At 42.2% G+C, this 19634-nt stretch overlaps 1 protein-coding gene across 19 annotated transcripts in view; it reads left to right on the top strand.

Moving 5' to 3' along the window:
• WNK1 (WNK lysine deficient protein kinase 1) overlaps nt 1–19634 on the top strand; it is a 239269-nt gene that overhangs the window by 193467 nt on the left and 26168 nt on the right. For 16 of the 19 annotated variants that reach the window (XM_089671778.1, XM_089671779.1, XM_089671786.1 and 13 more), the window contains 3 exons: nt 4920–5003; nt 5252–5338; nt 17568–17637. In XM_089671778.1, the coding sequence (XP_089527904.1) occupies nt 4920–5003; nt 5252–5338; nt 17568–17637 (241 nt within the window). The remainder of the gene's footprint in view (nt 1–4919; nt 5004–5251; nt 5339–17567; nt 17638–19634) is intronic. The other 3 variants (XM_089671781.1, XM_089671780.1, XM_089671783.1) reach the window with 3 other exon arrangements.

The raw sequence follows: 19634 nt of genomic DNA on the forward strand, positions 1-19634 counted from the left end.
AATCGAGTTAAGCTGTGCGGAAAATATGAATGCAGCCTTTGAAACTGTCACATTTTATAAATGGTATTTGTAAGATGGAAGGGTGGTAGAAAGGTTTAGTTCCTAATTGAGATACTGAGTGACAATTGAGATACTGAGTGACAACAGGGTATCTCATCTCTGTATCTTTGAGGGCATAATCTAGCTCTGTCATAGCAACAGACAAGCTGTATAACCAGTGCAGGTCATAAAATGGACCTAAACTGCATTAAAGCATGTGAAAGCCAGAAACAAAATGTATTATATTGCAGCTTGTCAGTTTGGTAATGTTGTGGCTACATCTAGGCTTTTTTTCACCCGTTGACTCCTTTGGAGGAGCAGCATAAACACCTTTTTGATAGCAGTGTTATCTGCGCTAGCAGATCTAGATGGACTTGCCTAACAAGTGATTGTAAATGTATATTTTTTTTTAATAAATAACAAACGCCATACTTACCTGCTCTGTTCAATGGTTTTGAACAGAGCAGCCCCAATCCTCTTCTTCTGGGGTCCCCCACCGGCGCTCCTGGTTCCTTTTCCCCCGCTGAGTGCCCCATAGCAAGAGCCCTTAAATAGTTTCTCAACCCTCCAACTGTCACTTTTGCTAGACTGCTCCAGTTCCATGACTCAAAGCCAGCATGGAGGGTCATGTGACCTTTATTCACTATCACTAAAAACCCTGCTTATATCAGCTGCCTAGTGCACAGTCGTGGGATGTGTGATATAAAAAGCAAGGAGCTCTGCAGAGACACTTTTTAAAACTCCAAAGCCAGTGTTTGATGGCCTGGTTCTACAGTTTAGGCCTTCTTTATAACCCAATATTCTAACAATACTGGAAAGTTCAAATCCAACCCTGGCCTCTTCTACGCTCCTGGTTTATAGCATTGTTTGCTACAGTACAGATTCACTATGTTGAAGGTGTTTAAAGTGAGTTAAATGAATAATTGTGAAACAGTAGTAGGCAGAATCAATTAAAAACTTTTCGGGTTTTTTTCTTTTCTTTTTTTCAATTTCTGGAAGCATTTCATTTTAGTATTTTTTGTTTTGCTTTTTTTTTTTTTTTTTTTTTTTTTTTCATTTCTTTAGGCATCCATGCATTCTTCAGTGAATTGGAAAATCTGATGCTTAACATTTGAGCACCATTTTGTTTGTGTATGACCCCGAATATGAATATGCCAATTGTCTAGACTGCAGAGAACAAAACATAATGAGCAGTTCTTTTTTTTTTTTCGTTCATCCCAGCAGGCTGAACAAAATAAATACTGAGGAGCTTTCAGTGCTATGTTATAGTGCAGCATTCTCCCCGCTGAGCTATTGTGTTCTGACAGGGGGACTGACACCCAAACCCCCCCCCACCAGAACACACTGGTCAGTGCTCGCAGCCATTTGCCTGCAGGTGCTGATCGGCTGCTGTTTTTTCAGCATGCCCATTCAACAGAAGCCGCACAGGCTGGTGTACACATGGGTTGCTTTCTTTTGAACCGGCCAATACTGGCCGATATTCACCCTGTGTGTACCAGCCTTAAGGGCTTGTTCACATCATGACAAAGGGCACATAGAAAACCATACGGCCCCGTGCAAAGGGCACATAGAAAACCATAGGGTTGCTTGAAGTGTAATTTGTGACACTTAGGAAAGTAAAAAAAAATAAATAAATAAACAGTGTGATAAGTTGTAATGCATGCTGGTGTAAATAAGCCACAATGAGACCATTCAGTCAGCATATCTAAACCCAAGAACAAAAAATTTAATATATTGTGAATTACCCATCTTTGGGTGTGGTGGCTGCATTCATTTTCTTTTGTTTTTTGGCTAAATAATTTTTGGCAGGTTCAGAAAATATTTGATTTTTGCCAGACGTATAGTGTCTTAGCAATTCCCATGTGGTAGCAAGATATCTCATACAGTGTTATCTTCCATGCTATCTGCTGTAAACTACTACTACTACCCTGGTCACATGCCTCCCCCACCTATAATGTGGATGAAGAAAATATATTTGTTAAAGTGGTTCTGAAGGCTCAAGGTTTCTAACCTTTATGTATTCTATGCACAAAGGTAGAAACCTTCTGTGTGCGGCAGCAATTGCATGCAGCTGTGGCTCAAGAGGCTTTTATCCAACAGGGCAGTTGAACAGAAGTTGATGGGAAGATCAACTTCTGTTTAACTGCATTGGCCACACTTGTATCGAAATTCAGCCAGTCCCTGCTGAACCGGCTAAATTTTGATCCGTTTTAGGCCACCTTTAGGGTTAGCTTTGTTACCCTAGTGCTAACTAAATTCATCTTCGTATATAGGGGGGACCTTTCATGCACATTCTAGAATATCGAGAAAAAAGAAAAAGACAGGTTTGCTATATTTTCCCAATCTACAGATCAGTTCTCTTGCCCCTAATTGTCAATTTGTAAAATGAAATATCTGGAAATATTGTTTCAGACAGTCATTCTTCTCTACTGTTTTTTCAAAATACTAACTCGAATGCTCACTTCTAATCTATATTCAACAGCTTGAGAGGCTGTGACAGTCTATCCTAACTCTCTATTTGTCCTCTTTACTGGCTGCATTGCACGATGAGAACAGGCAGACATTCTTATTGGAATGACCAGGCCTAGCGTTTTTTTTTTTTTTAAACATGCAAAAAATGGGTTTGGGAGCGAAAGGGTCAGTGAAGACCTTTCATAGGAGAAATACCTTAGAGGAGACTGCGGACTTCCATTTGAAAATATATTTAGCTGTATTTGCTTAAATTTTTTTTTTATTTTCAGCCTTTGATGAGGGACAAGTACTCACTAAATGCTGTATCTGTAGTCACTCAAAATGCATTGAAGCAAGTCATTTTGATACTTGGGAAGCTAGCATATTCCTGCTAGTGGATACAGTTAGCCTGTACATTTCTGCCCTGGCAGGTTTCCTTTATATAACCCTGTGCACAGCTACAAAGATCTGAAAAAGGCAAACTTAAAGGACATGAATGCTTATTTTTTTTCCGCTGCCAAATTCCGTTTCAATCCGCGAGAAATCATCCAATGAAATCCGCTGCAAAACGAACATTTCTGGGAGTGTACTGATCTCCTGGATCCCCTGCATCTCTGTGGTCCCTCTTGCTGACCTTCACGTCACTGCTGTGTTCTGTAATGAGTAAAGGTCAGCAGGAGAAACCATTGATAGCTTGCATGGACCCAGGATGTTAACAGTCCCTAAAGAGCTGGTGTCCTAGCAGACTGAGAATGTGGGGAACCAGTTCTCAGGATTAGTGTTGCATTTGTTGGTGCGGGCAGCAGGAAAGGGAAGTATCCAGTCTTTTACAGGTGTGCCTTTTTAAGGATCTTCAGTTAATGACAGTGTCTTTTTGAAGGATGGTGTCCGGCTCCTAATATTGAGAGGCTGCTTCTTGCATTCAATTAACAAAGATGCATCTCCTCTGGAAGTGAAACTCTGAACTTGCAAAGCTTAAAAACTAGGGGCTCCAGGTCTATACAGCCCATTGATCTTGAATACAATTTGTAACCAGGTTCTCAGCTTCTTTCTCTTCAAGCCATTCACCTTTCTAGCTTTTTAGAAAATCTTCCACCACAGGCTGCTTGAAGGGTTTTCAATGGATATTGGGATTTGGTAGGAGGGAGTGGCTTAATGAGATGTCAAATGTTAAGGAAACCTAAGCAGAAATATTTGTTGGCTCTACCAATCTCTACTACCAGTCTTCTAGTTTGAAGAGGTCCTTAGAACTAAGGGATTTTAATGTCTTACTCCTGCACCTGTCAGCATACACTTTGTTTTCAGCACATTCCAATTGGATGCCCTGCTGAAAGGATGATTGTCAGGAAGCAGTAAAATCTCTCATTAACAAGGGTCTAAAGCCCCGTATACTTGTTGAGAATATCGAACGAATGACAGTCTATTTTTTTTTTTTTTTTTTTTTTGCTAGTTTCATATCGAAAGTGAAGAGGTTACTAAAGTTATGAAAATTCTTGTACGACAGCACAAACATTCGGAAATGATGTAATGTATTGTACTGTATTTTCGTACAAAATCTGTACTAGTTAAATTCAAATCATATTTTCTGGTTTCGTATGACATTTTTCATGCTTGTCCCTTCGAGTAATTTCGGACGATTGCTGTGAACTATTGATCAGATTATCGTACGATCGCTTTCAAAGCGACATTTTTTGTACAATTTTCTGGTCCTGTATGCGGGGCTTTAGGCAGTCCATACATCCACAAAGTCCAGGTGCATGGGGGAATCTTCCTGCTAAGCTGTTTGTATTCTGACAATGGGGAGGCTTTTCTAAAATCTGAATACACTGATCAATGCTGCTGGCAATAGCCTGTGGCGCTGACCAAGCAAGTAAAAACCTGACAGCGTGGTTGTACAAAAGTCGATCAGTAGATCAACTTCTGTTCAACCACAGTGGCCATACATGGATTTAAATTCAGCCAATCCATGCTGAGCTGGCTGAATTTTAGTAAGTCGACTCATGTACAACCAGAGTGCCCATATGGATCAAAATTCAGCCGGTCCCTGCTGAACCGGGACCAGCTGGCGTTGGCAAAGGCTCACCGCTGTGGAGGGGCAATAAGGGAATGTGGCTGGGTAAATAAACGGGGGGGTGGCCTATGTGCAGACTCCGTCACATTACCCTGAACGGTTAGTGACAGTTTGTCTCTCTAAGTGAGAAAGCTTTCTCTGCTCTTTTTGGATCATTTGTGTTATCATGAACGTCACCCTGGTGGTTTTGCCTAAACAGGTTCTATCCTGTCTTTGTGGCTGTTCTGTTAAGATACTCTAACAGAAAAAGGGTGGTCTTATCTCTAATAGGTGGAGTGCTATTGAGTATTACAGCACAGATAAACAGGTTGTGTATGTAAAACTTTGTCTGATGACCCTAAATATCCCTGTCCTGTAGGTGCTCCCGACCGGGGCAGAGAGCACAGTGGGGAGCCCGCTTGGCGAACCGCCACCTCCTCTTCCTGGACCTTCACTAACTCAGGTGCAGCATGAACCCTTTTTTCTTCCATGTAACCTCTTAATGGATATGACCCCTTGTCTTGTGCATGCCCTTTTGCCTTACCCTTTGTCCCATACCTTCTTGTCTGTCACTCTTCCAGTACAGTCACACTCAATATTGAGTGAAAAGACAGCAAAACAGGTGTAGATTCCACTGCTTCCCCTTACTGAACTCCATATAGGTAGGGTATCCCAAGGACCCCTCCTGACCCTCCCTGCTTCTCATTGCAGTCCCAGCAGCCCCTGGAAGACCTGGATTTCCAGTTGAGAAGGACGTTGAGCCCAGAAAGTGTCCCTGTGTCCTCTGCACCTAGCTGTGTGAGTGTAAAGACTGTGAGGGTGTCTGTTTTAACCCCTTCCCCCTTGTTTGATATACTATTTCCCTCCCCCCTTGTTTGATATATTGTTTATAATGTATTTTAAGATGTATAATGTAACTCTCACTGTCATCCATACTCCGTTGGCTTCTTCATTCCTGCTCTCCCACTAAATGTTTACTTAAAATGTGCATTCATGATGTACGGATCACACCTATTCCAGTAATTATAGGAAACTGAAGTGGGCCATTGCCCAGGGTGGGGGGGGGGGGACTTTACACTCTTCTTTTCAAGAACTTATCAGATGTGAACAGGCTGTTGCTCTGCAAGGGAATGAAGATCAAAGAAATATGCAGTAGGACAAGTGAGTGTAAGTCTTCATTTGCAGGCATTTTTTTTTTTCTTGTTTGTGGGGGAGGTGATTTAAGGGCTCATGTAGACAGATGTTTTTTTAAATGCCGTGTTTGCTATTCAAAAGCAAACCTGGTTGACAAGTTCTCTGCCCAGTGACAAAGTGTCAACAACCCCCCCCCCCAGAACTGAGTGTGGAGATGTCTGTTGGCCTTTTCGACTGTCTGGGTACAGGACACTTCATAACATTATCACCTCCCACCATAACCCATCGAGCCATTCACTAGACCTCTGAGTTCAGTCTGTCACCACCCAAGTCTACAAACTGGAGTTTCAATCTCCGCCCCTCCCAACATTATAAATTCTAGCCTACTTTACTTCTCTGCAGTAGGTTCTTCAGCTTCACCTCCAAGGAAAGGTTTTGAGGCTTTTACTCCAGTTCGTTTACAGTTTCAAAACCAAACAGACGACCATCCCAATTTAGACTTCAAGGTCCTCAACATGTATTTGAGAATCTGAAAATTTCACATGGAATCTGCCAAGACAGTCATACTGTATCTACTTTTCAGCAATGGGACTTCCTGGCTTTATGTCCCTATTTATCCTCCACATCAACTGTTTCTACAATTTGCCCTGGAAAAGAAACATTTTCAATTTGTGTTGTCCACAGCCTCTCGAATGTGCTCAAAGGTTATGGACCCGGTTCCTTGCCTTATTTATTTTCAGGGAGTTCATATTTTGGGATATCTGGATGATCTTCTGTTGAGAACACGTACGGTATTGTCAAAGGACATTTAAACAATGGCTCACTTTTTGCAAGGCCCCCCCCAAGACATTCTACAGCACTTCAACGGGACTTCAGGGGAACCGAATATCAATGTTTCTTTAGCTTACCATACTCATAAGGTTGTTTTTCTGATTTCCATCATCTCGAGGGTAGTGTTGGAGCTGGCAGCCTTATCTTGTAAGGAGCCCTTACTGGTAGTTCACAAGAATCAGGTTGTTACTCAACCTAAAGTATTTTTTGCTTAAAGTGTTCTTTTCCTTTCACCTCCATCAGGATGTTGTGCTTTCCATACTTTTGTCCTACTCCAAAGCACCCTTGGTGTTCTTTTTCTAAATGTGGTTTAAACGGTTAGTCTATCTTGCTCTCGTTACCTCCATTAGACAATCTGATTCCCTTTTTGTGCTTCCAGAGGGACCTTACAAGGGGCTTCCCTGTAACTTGTTCGACCATTTCTATGTGGATCTGTCAGGTTGTGTTTTAGGGTCTACGTTCTGCAGGATAGAGTTTTTGCTGTTCTTGTGAAGTCTCCTTCTACTAGACATCCTGCACTTTTAAAAGCTTTTATGTTGCAAACTTCTAAGGCTGCCACCTGGCCTTCGGTTCAGGCACTTACGAAGTTTTACTGCGTACTCAGGTCTCAGCTGATTTTGCTTTTTGGCTGCAAAGTGCTTCAGACGGCAGTCTATTCCTTCTTTTTTTTTTTCTTCTTTTTTTTGCAGTTCCAGTTGTCTCTGAAGCTGCCTCTGTGTCATGCACTGTATGATCAAGAAAATGGAATTTTATGACTTACGCCGGCCATGCATGAATAGAAATTTGGCTGGATTCAGCAGGGACCAGCCGGATTTTGATCCATGTACAGTTAGGTCCATATATATTTGGACACAGGCACCATTTTTGGTTTTTTTTCAGGTATTTACCAAAACATATTCAATCTATAGTTATATAATGGATATGGGCTGAAAGTGCACACTCTTAATTAATTTAATTTGAGGGTATGTACATCCAAATTGGAGGAAAGGTTTAGGAATTACAGCTCTTGAGTAGCCATCCCCCCTTTTTCAAGGGACCAAAAGTAATTGGACAATTGAATCAAAAGCTGTTTTTTTTTATGGTCAGGTGTGGGCTACTCCTTCATTATTTCTTTATCAATTAAGCAGGTAAAAGGTCTGGAGTTAATTCTAAGTGTGGTAGTTGCATTTGGAATCTATTGCTGCGAACCTACATCATGCGTTCGAAGGAGCTGTCCATGCAAGTGAAACAGGCCATTGTAGGGCTTCAAAAACAAAACAAATCCACCAAAGAGGTAGCAGCAACATTGTGAGTGGCCAAATCAACAGTTTGGTACATTCTGAGGATAGAAGAACGCACTAATGAGCTCAGCAACATGAAAAGGCATGGACGTCCACGGAAGACAGTGGTGGATGATCGCAGGATCCTCTCTATGGTAAAGAAAAACCCATTCACAATATCCAGACAAGTGAAGGACACTCTCCAGAGGTGGGCGTATCATTGTCAAAATGTACAATCAACAGAAGACTTCACAAGAGCAAATACAGAGGGTTCACCACAAGGTGCAAACCATTCATAAGCCTGAAGAATAGAAAACCCAGAATAGACTTTGCCAAAAAAAATCTAAAAAAGCCAGACCAGTTCTGGAAAAGCATTCTTTGAACGGATAAAACTAAGATTAATCTGTACCAGAATGACAGGAAGAAAAAAAGTGTGGAGAAGGCTTGGAACAGCTCATGATCCAAAGCACACAACGTAATCTGTAAAACATGGTGGAGGCAGTGTGATGGCATGGGCATGCATGGCTTGCAGTGGCACTGGGTCATTTGTGTTTATTGATGATGTGACAGAAGCAGCCGGATGAATTCTGCAGGGTTTAGAGAGATACTGTGAGCCCAGATTCAGCCAAATGCAGCAAAGTTGATTGGACGGCGCTTCACAGTACAGATGGACAATGATGCACAACACACTGCAAAAGCAACCCAGGAGCTTTTTAAGGAAAAGAAGTGGAATATTCTGCAATTGCCAAGTCAATCACCTGATCTCAACCCAATTGAGCATGCATTTAACTTACTGAAGGCAAAACTGAAGGCAGAAAGACCCACAAAGAAGAACTGAAGACAGCAGCAATTAGAGCCTGGCAAAGAATCAGGAGGAAGCCCAGTCTTTGGTAATGTCCATGGGTTCCAGACTTTAGGCAGTCATTGCCAGTAAGGGATTCTTAACAAAATTCAACCCCTTGAATTAAAGCTGAAAGTCTGCACTTCAAATTAATTTGGATTGTTTCGTTTTTATTCTGGTGGCATACAGAGCCAAAAGTATGAAAATTGTGCCTGTGCCAAATATATATGGACCTAACTGTATGTGCACTGTGGTTATACAGGAGTCGATCTACCGGTCAACTTCTGTACAACCACCCTGTTGGACTTTCCCTGCTTGTTCAGTACTGCAGGTCATAACCTGCAATGCTGACCAGTGTATTCTGACAGCAAGGGGGACTTCCCCTATACAATAGCTAGGCAGGAGGATTCCCCCATCCACCTCTAATGTGTGGATGAGGGGAATCAGGTTTGTTTTTTTCATCCAATCCACTGGTTGAACATAAAAGTGCTCATCTATGGGCTGCTTTACTTTTAAAAATCCATTTCTTGGAAAACAGCACACAGGTCACCCTCTCCTGTGTTAGATGGTGATCGTCACATATTTTCCAATTTCCTAGTTTTCTTGAAATCTGCCTTTGCCCTGTACTGTATTCCAAGAAATGGATTTTACATCTAATTGAAAAATCTCATTAAGGCTACTTTCACACTGTGGAGTTTTTGAAGCATTTTTGCATAAAAAAAAATGCTTGAAAAGCTCAAGAAAAATGCTTCCCTATGTATGTGAATGTATATCTATGTACAGTGAAGGAAATAAGTATTTGATCCCCTGCTGATTTGGAATGTTTGCCCACTCACAAAGAAATGATCAGTCTAAAAATCGAATGGTAGGTGTATTGTAACACTGAGAGACAGAATAGCAACAAAAAATTCAAAAGAAATGCATGTCTAACAAATGATGCACTGAATTGCATGTTTATGAGGGAAATAAGTATTTGATCCCCTTCACAAAACATGACTTAGTACTTGGTGGCAAATCCCTTGTTGGCAATCAGAGGTCAGACGTTTCCTGTAGTTGGCCACCAGGTTTGCACACATCTCAGGAGGGATTTTGACCCACTCCTCTTGACAGACACTCTCCAAGTCATTAAGGTTTGGTGGCTGACGTTTGGCAACTCGAACTTTCAGCTCCCTCCATAGATTTTCAATCGGATTAAGGTCTGGAGACTGGCTAGGCCACTCCAGGACCTTAATGTGCTCCTTTTTGAGCCACTCCTTTGTTGCCTTGGCTGTGTGTTTTGGGTCATTGTCATACTGGAACACCCATCCATGACCCATTTTCAATGCCCTGGCTGAGGGAAGAAGGTTCTCACCCAAGATTTGACGGTACACTGCCCCGTCCATCATCCCTTTGATACGGTGCAGTTGTCCTGTCCCCTTAGAAGAAAAACACCCCCAAAGCAGAATGTTTCCACCACCATGTTTGACAGTTGACTGGTCAATGGTTCCATACCTCTGAAGATGTGCGTGCGCACGTAACGCGTAAGGAGGAGCCTGGACGTCGAGACGCTACGCCGCCGGAGCCACGTGGAGGCCCGGCGGCCACTATTCGAAGTACCAGGGTTAGTTGTCTTGCTGACACATCTGTATGATACCTGCCTGCTTTGAATTGGATATCACTATTTTGAATAAAGCTGCCTTTTATGACCTACTTCACTATGGGTGTCCTTCCCTAAAACTCCCTTGAGGAGCTTTTGCTTGCAGAACCTGGACCTTGGAATTCTACTTCTAATCGCGAGAAGGAAGATCTGTTGCTGCATCTACGGAGGAGGGACCCACCATTCCTGTAACCGGACCAGCTTTACTTCCCTCTGGATTGATGACCCATGAGCTTTAAATGCACACTGCGTTTATGTGTCTTACTTCTGGTGAGTGCGTTTTCCAGCCATTTCCACACGCATCACCAATCCTGAATTCACATCTGACACTGGATACGTTCATATGAACAAGACTTTTAGTGGACTATTTTTCTGTCATATTGTCACCATTTCAGCGCTGCACTATTTTTATGTTATTGCTTTTAAGTTTTATTGGTTGCTTAGAGTGCTCAGCCGCTATCAGGATTAGCGCTCACTGCTGTTGTTTTCTTATTTATGTTTGACAGTTGGGATGGTGTTCTTGGAGTCACGGCTAGTTGAGTTGATGCCAGAGAGCTCGATTTTGGTCTCATCTGACCATAACACTTTCAACCAGTCGTCCTCTGCATCATTCAGATGTTCAGTGGCAAACTTCAGATGTGCCTGGACATGTGCTTTCTTGAGCAGAGGGACCTTGCGGGCACTGCAGGATTTCAATTCTTGTCGGCGTAGCGTGTTACCAATTGTTTTCTTGGTGACTGTGGTCCCAGCTGCCTGGAGATCATTGACTGGATCCTCACGTGCAGTTCTGGGATGATTCCTCACTGTTCTCATGATCATTGACACTCCATGAGGTGAGATCTTGCATGGTGCACCAGACCTAGGGAGACTGATAGTAGTTTTGTGTTTCTTCCATTTGCAAATGATTGCACCAACGGTTGTCACCTTCTCACCAAGCTGCTTGGAAATAGTTTTGTAGCCCAGTCCAGCCTTGTGTAGGTCTACAATCTTGTCCCTGACATCCTTGGACAGCTCTTTGGTCTTTGCCATAGTGGAGAGTTTGGAATCTGATTGTTTGATTGCTCCTGTAGATAGGTGTCTTTTTATACAGGTAACAAAATGAGATTAGCAGCACTCCCTTTAAGAGACTTCTTCTAATCTCAGCTTGTTACCTGTATGAGAGACACCTGGTAGCCAGAAATCCTGCTGAATAATAGGGGATCAAATACTTATTTCCCTCATGAACATGCAAATCAGTGCATCATTTGTTAGACATGCATTTCTTTTGAATTTTCTGTTGCTATTCTGTCTCTCAGTGTTACAATACACCTACCATTTGATTTGTAGACTGATCATTTCTATGTGAGTGGGCAAACATTCAAAATAAGCAGGGAAACAAACACTTATTTCCTTCACTGTATGCTTTCACACTGAGGCATTGTGGTGCAGTGTAAAAACTCCTGCTTGCAGCATCTTTGGGGCATGTTTGGTGAGTTTAAAAAAAAAAAAAAAAAAGGCCCAAAATACCTCTTCCCATTAAAATTAATGGAAACGCCTGAAAAGCGCCTCAAAAACGCCTCTGAGAAGTGCTTTTAGTGCCGTTTTTAAGTTGCGTGTCCTTTTAAAAAAAAAAAAAAAAAAAAAAACACTCAGCGCGGTAAAAGGCCTATGCATTATTTGCTGCAGATCAGTGTGAAAGTAGGCCAAATCTCCATTCCTAGAAGACATACTGCAGTGCTGAGCACACAAGCATTTTAATGGCATGGGATATTGGGTAATCTGCACTTTGAGTGTTAACCCTGAGTATTCTTGTCTCGCTTACCCTCCTTATTTAGGTAATGCTAAAATAACTTTTACTGTGTGACTCACAAGAACCTCTTCAACACTCCTTGTCTGATCTACTCCCGTCTCTCTCAACCTACAGAGGACTACTGCCCTCAGTTCTTAACCAAGTGGGAAAGGATTCTACTTCTAGCCCACAAATCCGAAAAACCTACTTTTAAGATTCTCACAAGGTGGTACAGAACCCCTGCAAAATTACACAAACAATTCCACGGATTTGTGCTGGAGGTGTAAAATGGACGCAGGTACAATGTTGCACATTTTTTGGGCTTGCCCATTACTACAGCCATTTTGGAAGAAGGTCAGACTGATCACTCAAAAATGTACATACTTAAGTGTTCTTGATTGCCTGGCATTCTTCCTCCTGCACCATTCCTCAAAACCTTTCAAGACATAAGAAATCTGTACTCTGCCACCTCTTAAACACAGCAAAGGCTTGCATCAACTTGAAATGGAAGGATCCTGACACTCCCCTTTCATAGACCTCTGGTTTCACAAAATATAGAATATAAACCACATGGAGGGCTTGGTCCTCTCGGCCCAAAATAAATACGAGACCTACAAAAGCACCTGATTCTACTAGAAATAATACATCTCCTCTGACAAAGGGAAGGCTGCACTCCATACTCAACCAACCTGATGCCCCCTGAGGGTGAGTTGCTACCTTGCTTTACCACTTCCTACCTCTGCCACCGTCCCCAATATTGTTTTTTGTTTTTTTTTCTTTCTCTCCCTTTTTCCTGTTGTCCTCCTTTTATTTCCCACTACTATAACCCCCCCTTCTTAACAATCATAAACAAACACTCAGGGCTTGTACACTGTCAAATATGTTATGGTTCTTGCTTATCTCACCAATGAATAAGGAAGTTTGTCCTTTTCACCTACAGCATGTTGTGATCTCTTGTGAAATTGAGTTTTTCAAATCCCATACTGTGCCTTATCTTTTGTAGATGTGACATTCTCTATTTGTAAGTAAATGCTCTTGTGCGATTATAAATTAAGAATTTATATTAAAAAAAAAAAACCTATTTAAAATTGGCTGTTATTTCTTCTACCACACTTTTGGAAGTTCCTCTCTGGCTAGTGGCATAGTGCTCATGAGACTCTTGACAAAGCACTTTCGGCTGCCATTTCTGCTGACAACATCACCAGTCACCTCAGCCACAATCATAGGAACTCGCTGCCTGATTTATTGTGATTCCTTCATACCGGAAACACTGAACCACCTCAAGTCAGCATACATTCCATGAGTACCCCGCAGGACAAGATCCTCATCTGGCACTGGTGGATTAGATGCTTGAGAGCACATGGGACAAACGGCAGAGATTCCACTGCAGGCTCAGAGCAAGGTTGTCCACTGATACCACTTCATCCCCCTGGTTCAGGCGTCCTCAAAATGTGCAGCCTGTCTGTCTGACAAAGCAGAATTCTCTGCTATTATGTCTATTCTGAGAGATGCGGACACTTCTCCAAATAATCTGCAGTGCCTAGTGCACTTCTATTTGCATAGTGCAGGGGGAATGTTGACTTTGTAACGTAGACTGTGGATGATTTTTATGCAGCTGGATTTCTTGTTACTACTTCACCTTCTAGCTGACTACTGTAGACTTATTGGTGGACGTAGAGCATTTATGTCTCTGAATAGAGACACATAGTGCTGCTTATTCTTCACATGTTCTTCATAGCACGAAAAAGGCAAATCCTAGAAACACTTTCCCTATTCTTAAGCCAAGAGGGCCTTATTATAATAATAGTAATAACTGGCCCAACTCAGGGAGGTTACTCCCTCCTAATATTTCGATGCCTTCATCTAAGTCCAATAGCAACTACAATATGCTGGATTTTATTTCCCAGCTATCCACACTGTAATGTAGTTTTTACATTGCAGAACTCGCTATACTATACTTTAGAAGCTTAAGCAAACCCTGTGCCTACATATCCCTGGGCTCATTGGAGACTTATTTTCTTTTTTTTTTAAAAGTTCATGAGTCCAGCCTATGACCATAGGCCTAAACACTGATGCTGTCACTGCCTCTATAATTGACACTGCACCTTTCTCAGACTTCTTTTCACTGCCTCGTGCTACTCTGTATATCTCTGCTAGTCCATTATATTTGCATTCACTCTTCCAACATGACATTTTGTCTATCCCTGACCCCCATGTTCCTAAACATACTGCCATTTGCCAGTCTTTGGTTGCATCTCTGAGAATTTCCCTTAGGTTCTACTGGCAAACTCCTTCAGGACTGCCAGTGTCCAGCCTTTTTGCTCAAGGTTATGGGAACCCTACATCACTATGTGGACTTTCTTTTGCTACACGGGCCTCTGGTTGTTGACCCACAGATTCTTTATAGATTTTTTGATAGACTCTCCCTCCCTGCATATCAGGGTCAAGGATCAGCAATCAAGCTATTTTACAAGCTGACAAGTCTTTATAATCTTGCTTTCTGAAAAGGATTTGGCCTTGTCACCAGCTAACCTCTTGCGCCCACCAATACTGGAAAGGGTTGTAGGCCATTGTTCTCAGTATCCCCTCCCACATGCAGTCTTGTAGGTACCTTGTTACTTGCCTATCTATGTTGCCTTACATTCTTAATTATGTGACTACTCTACAAACTCTCCCCAGAGATCTTCCAGCATCTCAAATTTTTTAATATTCACAAGTTGGACACATTTTAACCTCTGGGTTGGGTGCCTCCTTTCTTCTGACAACAAAATTGAGCATGGGGGATGTAATCTACATGTGTGGTAATTCTCAAAATGGGGAACCTATAGCTTGTTTCCATTTCTCATGCTGCAAATTTCTTCTGTTTAAAATTGCAAAACACTTAGGCTCTGGTATCGGCAGGTCTTTGGTAGGTCTTGTATATTCTCTTCATAATACCTCATCATTCCTTGTGCACTCCCTTTTGCAATAAGGTGCTCATCTTTGTTGCCATTGTGATTTTCAGTACCCCTCTGGGTCCTTCCCCCACCCCTCGATTTATTGCTTTGGGATGTCCCTTGGTCTAAGAGTCAACTTCAGTGTCCTGTACTGTACAAATAAAGTGGTTCTAAAGGCTTAAGGATTTTTACCTTAAAGCATTCTCTGCATTAAGGGAAAACCCCTTGTGTGCTACAGTATCCTTTCCAGCCCCCCATAGGGAGCTGGATCCAGATGAGGCTCAGGTAAGCATGTCTGACTGCACATGCTCACTTTGAGACTCCAAGCAAAGGAGGTCCTGCTTCGTGACTTTTCTTCTGGGAATCGGCACCTGTGTCTACAGCAATCCTTAAGTGCGGTGGCTTCAGTGATCATATGTGTTTGAGTCTGGCCCACTCCCCATGCCAGTGGTCAAGGCTGGGGTACATGATCCATCCCTGCCCTAGTGTCACTTATAAGTCCATATTTTACTTTTTACAAAATTGCCATTGTTAAATACTAGGGCTCCAGCTAATTATTTTCATAATCAACTAGTTGTCCGATTTATTGTTTCAATTAATTGGAAAACAACCTAATTTTTTTTTTGTAAACAAACTATGTTGCATCAGAGAAGGGTCACTCTGATGGCGTGGTGGTGCCTGGGATACACAAGTAAGATTTCGCTAGTTTTGCCAAGGTATGATATTTCTCTTGGTTACTCTTCCATCAAAGGGTTTCCTCTCCTTGGCAAGGGACTTCTCCAAAAAATAACATTCCTTACTTGAGTATTAATATCCTCCTCATTTTGTCCATGTTGTCTTTAGTCTCCTCTTCACTGCTGCTCCCAGACTCAAGAAGTAAGTCAAGTAGAGATGCTGCTGTTAAGGGAGCAACTCTAGTTACAGGAGAAGTGGCTGTTTGCTGCTGCACCATCTCCCTTCATAAAGCAAGCTCCTGTGTCTGTACCTTAGCCTATACATTTATAATTTGCTCTGGTAACAATTTTAATCTAAATCTTTGGTCCAGGGCAGAAGGAAGAATTGGTGTTTGTGACTTAATCAAAAAGTAGCCTCTTCCATCTGCTTTGAAGCTGGTGTGTTGCAGTGGCTTGGATACTAAAATAAATTGATTGTTTATTGCCGCGCCCTAAATGTGAGATGTGAATACTTCCAGAAATAATGAACCTTCCAAATCAACTTATTACAACTTCAAAATAAATAATAGAATGTGAAAAAAAAACAAACGTGGAAAAAAATCATAATATTGGTAATTTAAATAAGAAATGAATAGTGTCCAAAAAAAGTCTAGATAAATTCGATTAAAGTTGATTAGTCAAAGAAGATTGCAGATGGATTCTTGCTGGAATATAGATACTTATATGCGCTCACCTTCTATTAAGCCCACTGCTGGGCTAACACAGCTTTGTGATGTTTATCCTTGATGGATATCTTTAGAGACTCCCTTGGATACTCCTGATGGTTGATTATAGATTATTGTGGGTCTGTGGATTAGATTTTTCTCATGGCAATAAAAAATGCTCCATCTCCTTGTATTATTCCTCATTGGTATAGTGGGAAAGAAAAAGGTACATGGTGCCTTATCGTTTTTTTAAAAGAACAATTTTATTCACAACTACTTCTTATGCACTCACAAGTATTCAGTATAAAAAGCACTGAGTTAAAATCAGTGAGACCGCTAAATGCGTTTGTGACAGGTCTCCTGCGTGGTTGCTCACACTTGCTCACATAGACTTCTACTTGCCGTCGGGTTGCTGTGGTGACGTCAAAACCCCTCCCCAACGCGTTGCGCCACAGGGACACGTGGCTTCGTACGGGGGATGTGATAGAACAATCACCATACTAAGAATTCTTTTACAGTGATACGGCGCCATTTTCTAGAAGTCTGGATGGTCGCGGCCATCTTTTTGGGGTCCAATCTACATATTGAGCTATGATTAAGCACAGGTGTATTCAAGCTGATAGAAACTTTACCAGTGTTGTTTTTCTATTTAGATAACTTTTGACAGTCACTGCCCCTCTATTTATAAACCCTCTTTCTATGGGCTGTATAGATCAAATGAGTAATGAGAGATACATGTGTAAAGCTGGTCATAGATGGATCAAAATTCATCAGATTCAGCATGAACCAGCAGAGTTTTCATCTGTGTTGCTGTTGATCATTAGACAAACTGGAAACTTTTGTCCATAAGCTGCTTCAGTTGTATTCTGACAGCACTGTGTCCAGTTGTCATAATACAATGTTGGGGGGGGGGGGGGGGGGAGAGAAGAGAGTTGAGCACTTCCGCCTATAGAATGAGCACTGACAGTGGCCCAACATTCATACTCAAAGTTCTCAGCAGTGGTGAACTTAAGGGTACGAGGTACATCCAGGTTCCTTAGGTGTTTTGTGTTGCAAAAAAATAAGTAATTTGATCCACATTCAGTGCTCTGAAGTTCCTTGAACTGTCAGCTGTAGTGTTGGTGACAGTGGTAAACATTTGGTGTGTATTCCTTTATTACTACTTGGCTTTGACTTTTGTTGTGTTGAAGACCAAAGAAACTTAACATGAATGTCAATTTTTAACTTGCTGTCCCTCTTTTCAGCCTGTGCCAAGTACAGCTACTACAACTGTAGCCGGACCAGTGGATACCCAGCCAAAGCTTTCCACTGATGGTAAGTGCATCACAGCTTAGCCATAATAAGTCGTTCAAGCCTGAATATACATTATATTGCCAAAAGTATTGGGACACCCCTCAAAATCATTGGATTAAGGTGTTCCAATCACCTCCATGGCCATAGGTGTAAATAAAATCAAGCACCTAGGCATGCAGACTGCTTCTACAAACATTTGTAAAAGAATAGGTCACTCTCAGGAGCTCAATGAATTCAAGCGTGGTACCGTGATAGGTCTCCACCTGTGCAATAAGTCCATCCGTGATATTTCCTTGCTACTAAATATTCCACAGTCAACTGTTAGTGGTATTATAACAAAGTGGAAGCAACTGGGAACAACAGCAACTCAGCCACGAAGTGGTAGGCCACGTAAAATGACAGAGCGGGGTCAGCGCATGCTGAAGTGTGCAGAAGTCACCGATTGTCTGCAGAGTCAATAGCTAAAGACCTCCAAACTTCATGTGGCCTTCAGCTCAGCACAACAACAGTGTGTAGAGAGCTTCATGGAATGGGTTTCCATGGCCAAGCAACTGCATCCAAGCATCACCAAGTGCAATGCAAAGCGTCAGATGCAGTGGTGTAAAGTATGCTGCCACTGGACTCTAGAGCAGTGGAGACGTGTTCTTTGGATTGACTAATCACGTTTCTCTGGCAATCTGAGTGTCTGGGTTTGATGATTGCCAGGAGAACAGTACTTGCCTGACTGCATTGTGCCAAGTTTGGTGGAAGGGCATTATGGTATGGGTTTGTTTTTCAGAGTTTGGGCTTGGCCCCTTAGTTCCAGTGAAGGGAACTCTTAAGGCATCAGCATACAAAGACATTTTGGACAATTTCGTGCTCCCAACTTTTTGGGATCAGTTTGGGGATGGCCCGTTTCTGTTCCAACATAACTGCGCACCAGTGCAAAAACAAGGTCCATAAAGACATGGATGAGCGAGTCTGGGGTGGAGGAACTAGACTGGCCTGCACAGAGTCCTGACCTCTATCTGATAGAACACCTTTGGGATGAATTAGAGCGGAGACTGCGAGCCAGGCCTTCTCATCTGACATCAATGCCTGACCTCACAAATGCACTTCTGGAAGAATGGTCAAACCTTCCCATAGACACACTCCTAAACCTTGTGGACAGCCTTCCCAGAAGAGTTGAAGCTGTTATAGCTGCAAAGGGCGGGCGAACTCAGTATTGATCCCTACAGAATAAGACTGGGATGCCATTAAATTTAATGTGTGTGTAAAGGCGGGCGTCCCAATACTTTTGGCAATATAGTGTACTTTGGAGGGTGTTTTTTTTTTTTTTGATCTTTCCTGTCTATGAACCCTGGGTCTTTTGATTATTTTTTCTTCGAGTGTCCTTACATGGTGGTCGAAGCGTACCCATTGCGTATTGTTAGGTAATTGTGAGTAGAGTGATTACTTTGAATCAAGCCTGAAAATGCCCACAAGGCTTTGTTTTTTAATTTGGAATTTGATCGCCCTTGCGGTTTTTATTTTTTATGCTATTAAAAGCGGACATTGTGACACTGGGAGGGAACTGATTTGGTGTCAATGACATACTCAGTAACACCAATACAGTGATAAGTGCTAATAACAAGCACTGACAATGTACTAATGTCACTGGGCAGGAAGGAGTTAACATGTGGCGTGATCAAAGAGTTAACTGTGTGCTTTGTGCCATTTATAACTGTGTGCTGTGTTTGTGCTTCACTGTAAGCACACTGCTATGCACAGCCATGCAAAGCAGTGTGCAGGAGCTCACAGGGGAGAGAACTGTTTTGTTCAACCCCCCCCCCCCCCCCCCCATTGGAGATGCTCGGCAATCACTGGGCGCCGGTAAGTAATCACCGGCCAAGACGCGGTTATTGACAGCCGAGGCCACGAATGGTAGCGTGCTCAGGGCATATATATATATATATATATATGTATATGTGTGTGTGATTTTGCGCACAGCTGCCGCCCTGTAGCAGTACCTCTGCTATAGGACATCACTAAAGAGGTTA

The sequence above is a fragment of the Staurois parvus genome, unplaced genomic scaffold (genome assembly GCF_062004578.1).
Source record: "Staurois parvus isolate SC_StPar_1 unplaced genomic scaffold, SC_StPar_1.0 ptg000114l, whole genome shotgun sequence".
NCBI lineage: Eukaryota > Metazoa > Chordata > Amphibia > Anura > Ranidae > Staurois > Staurois parvus.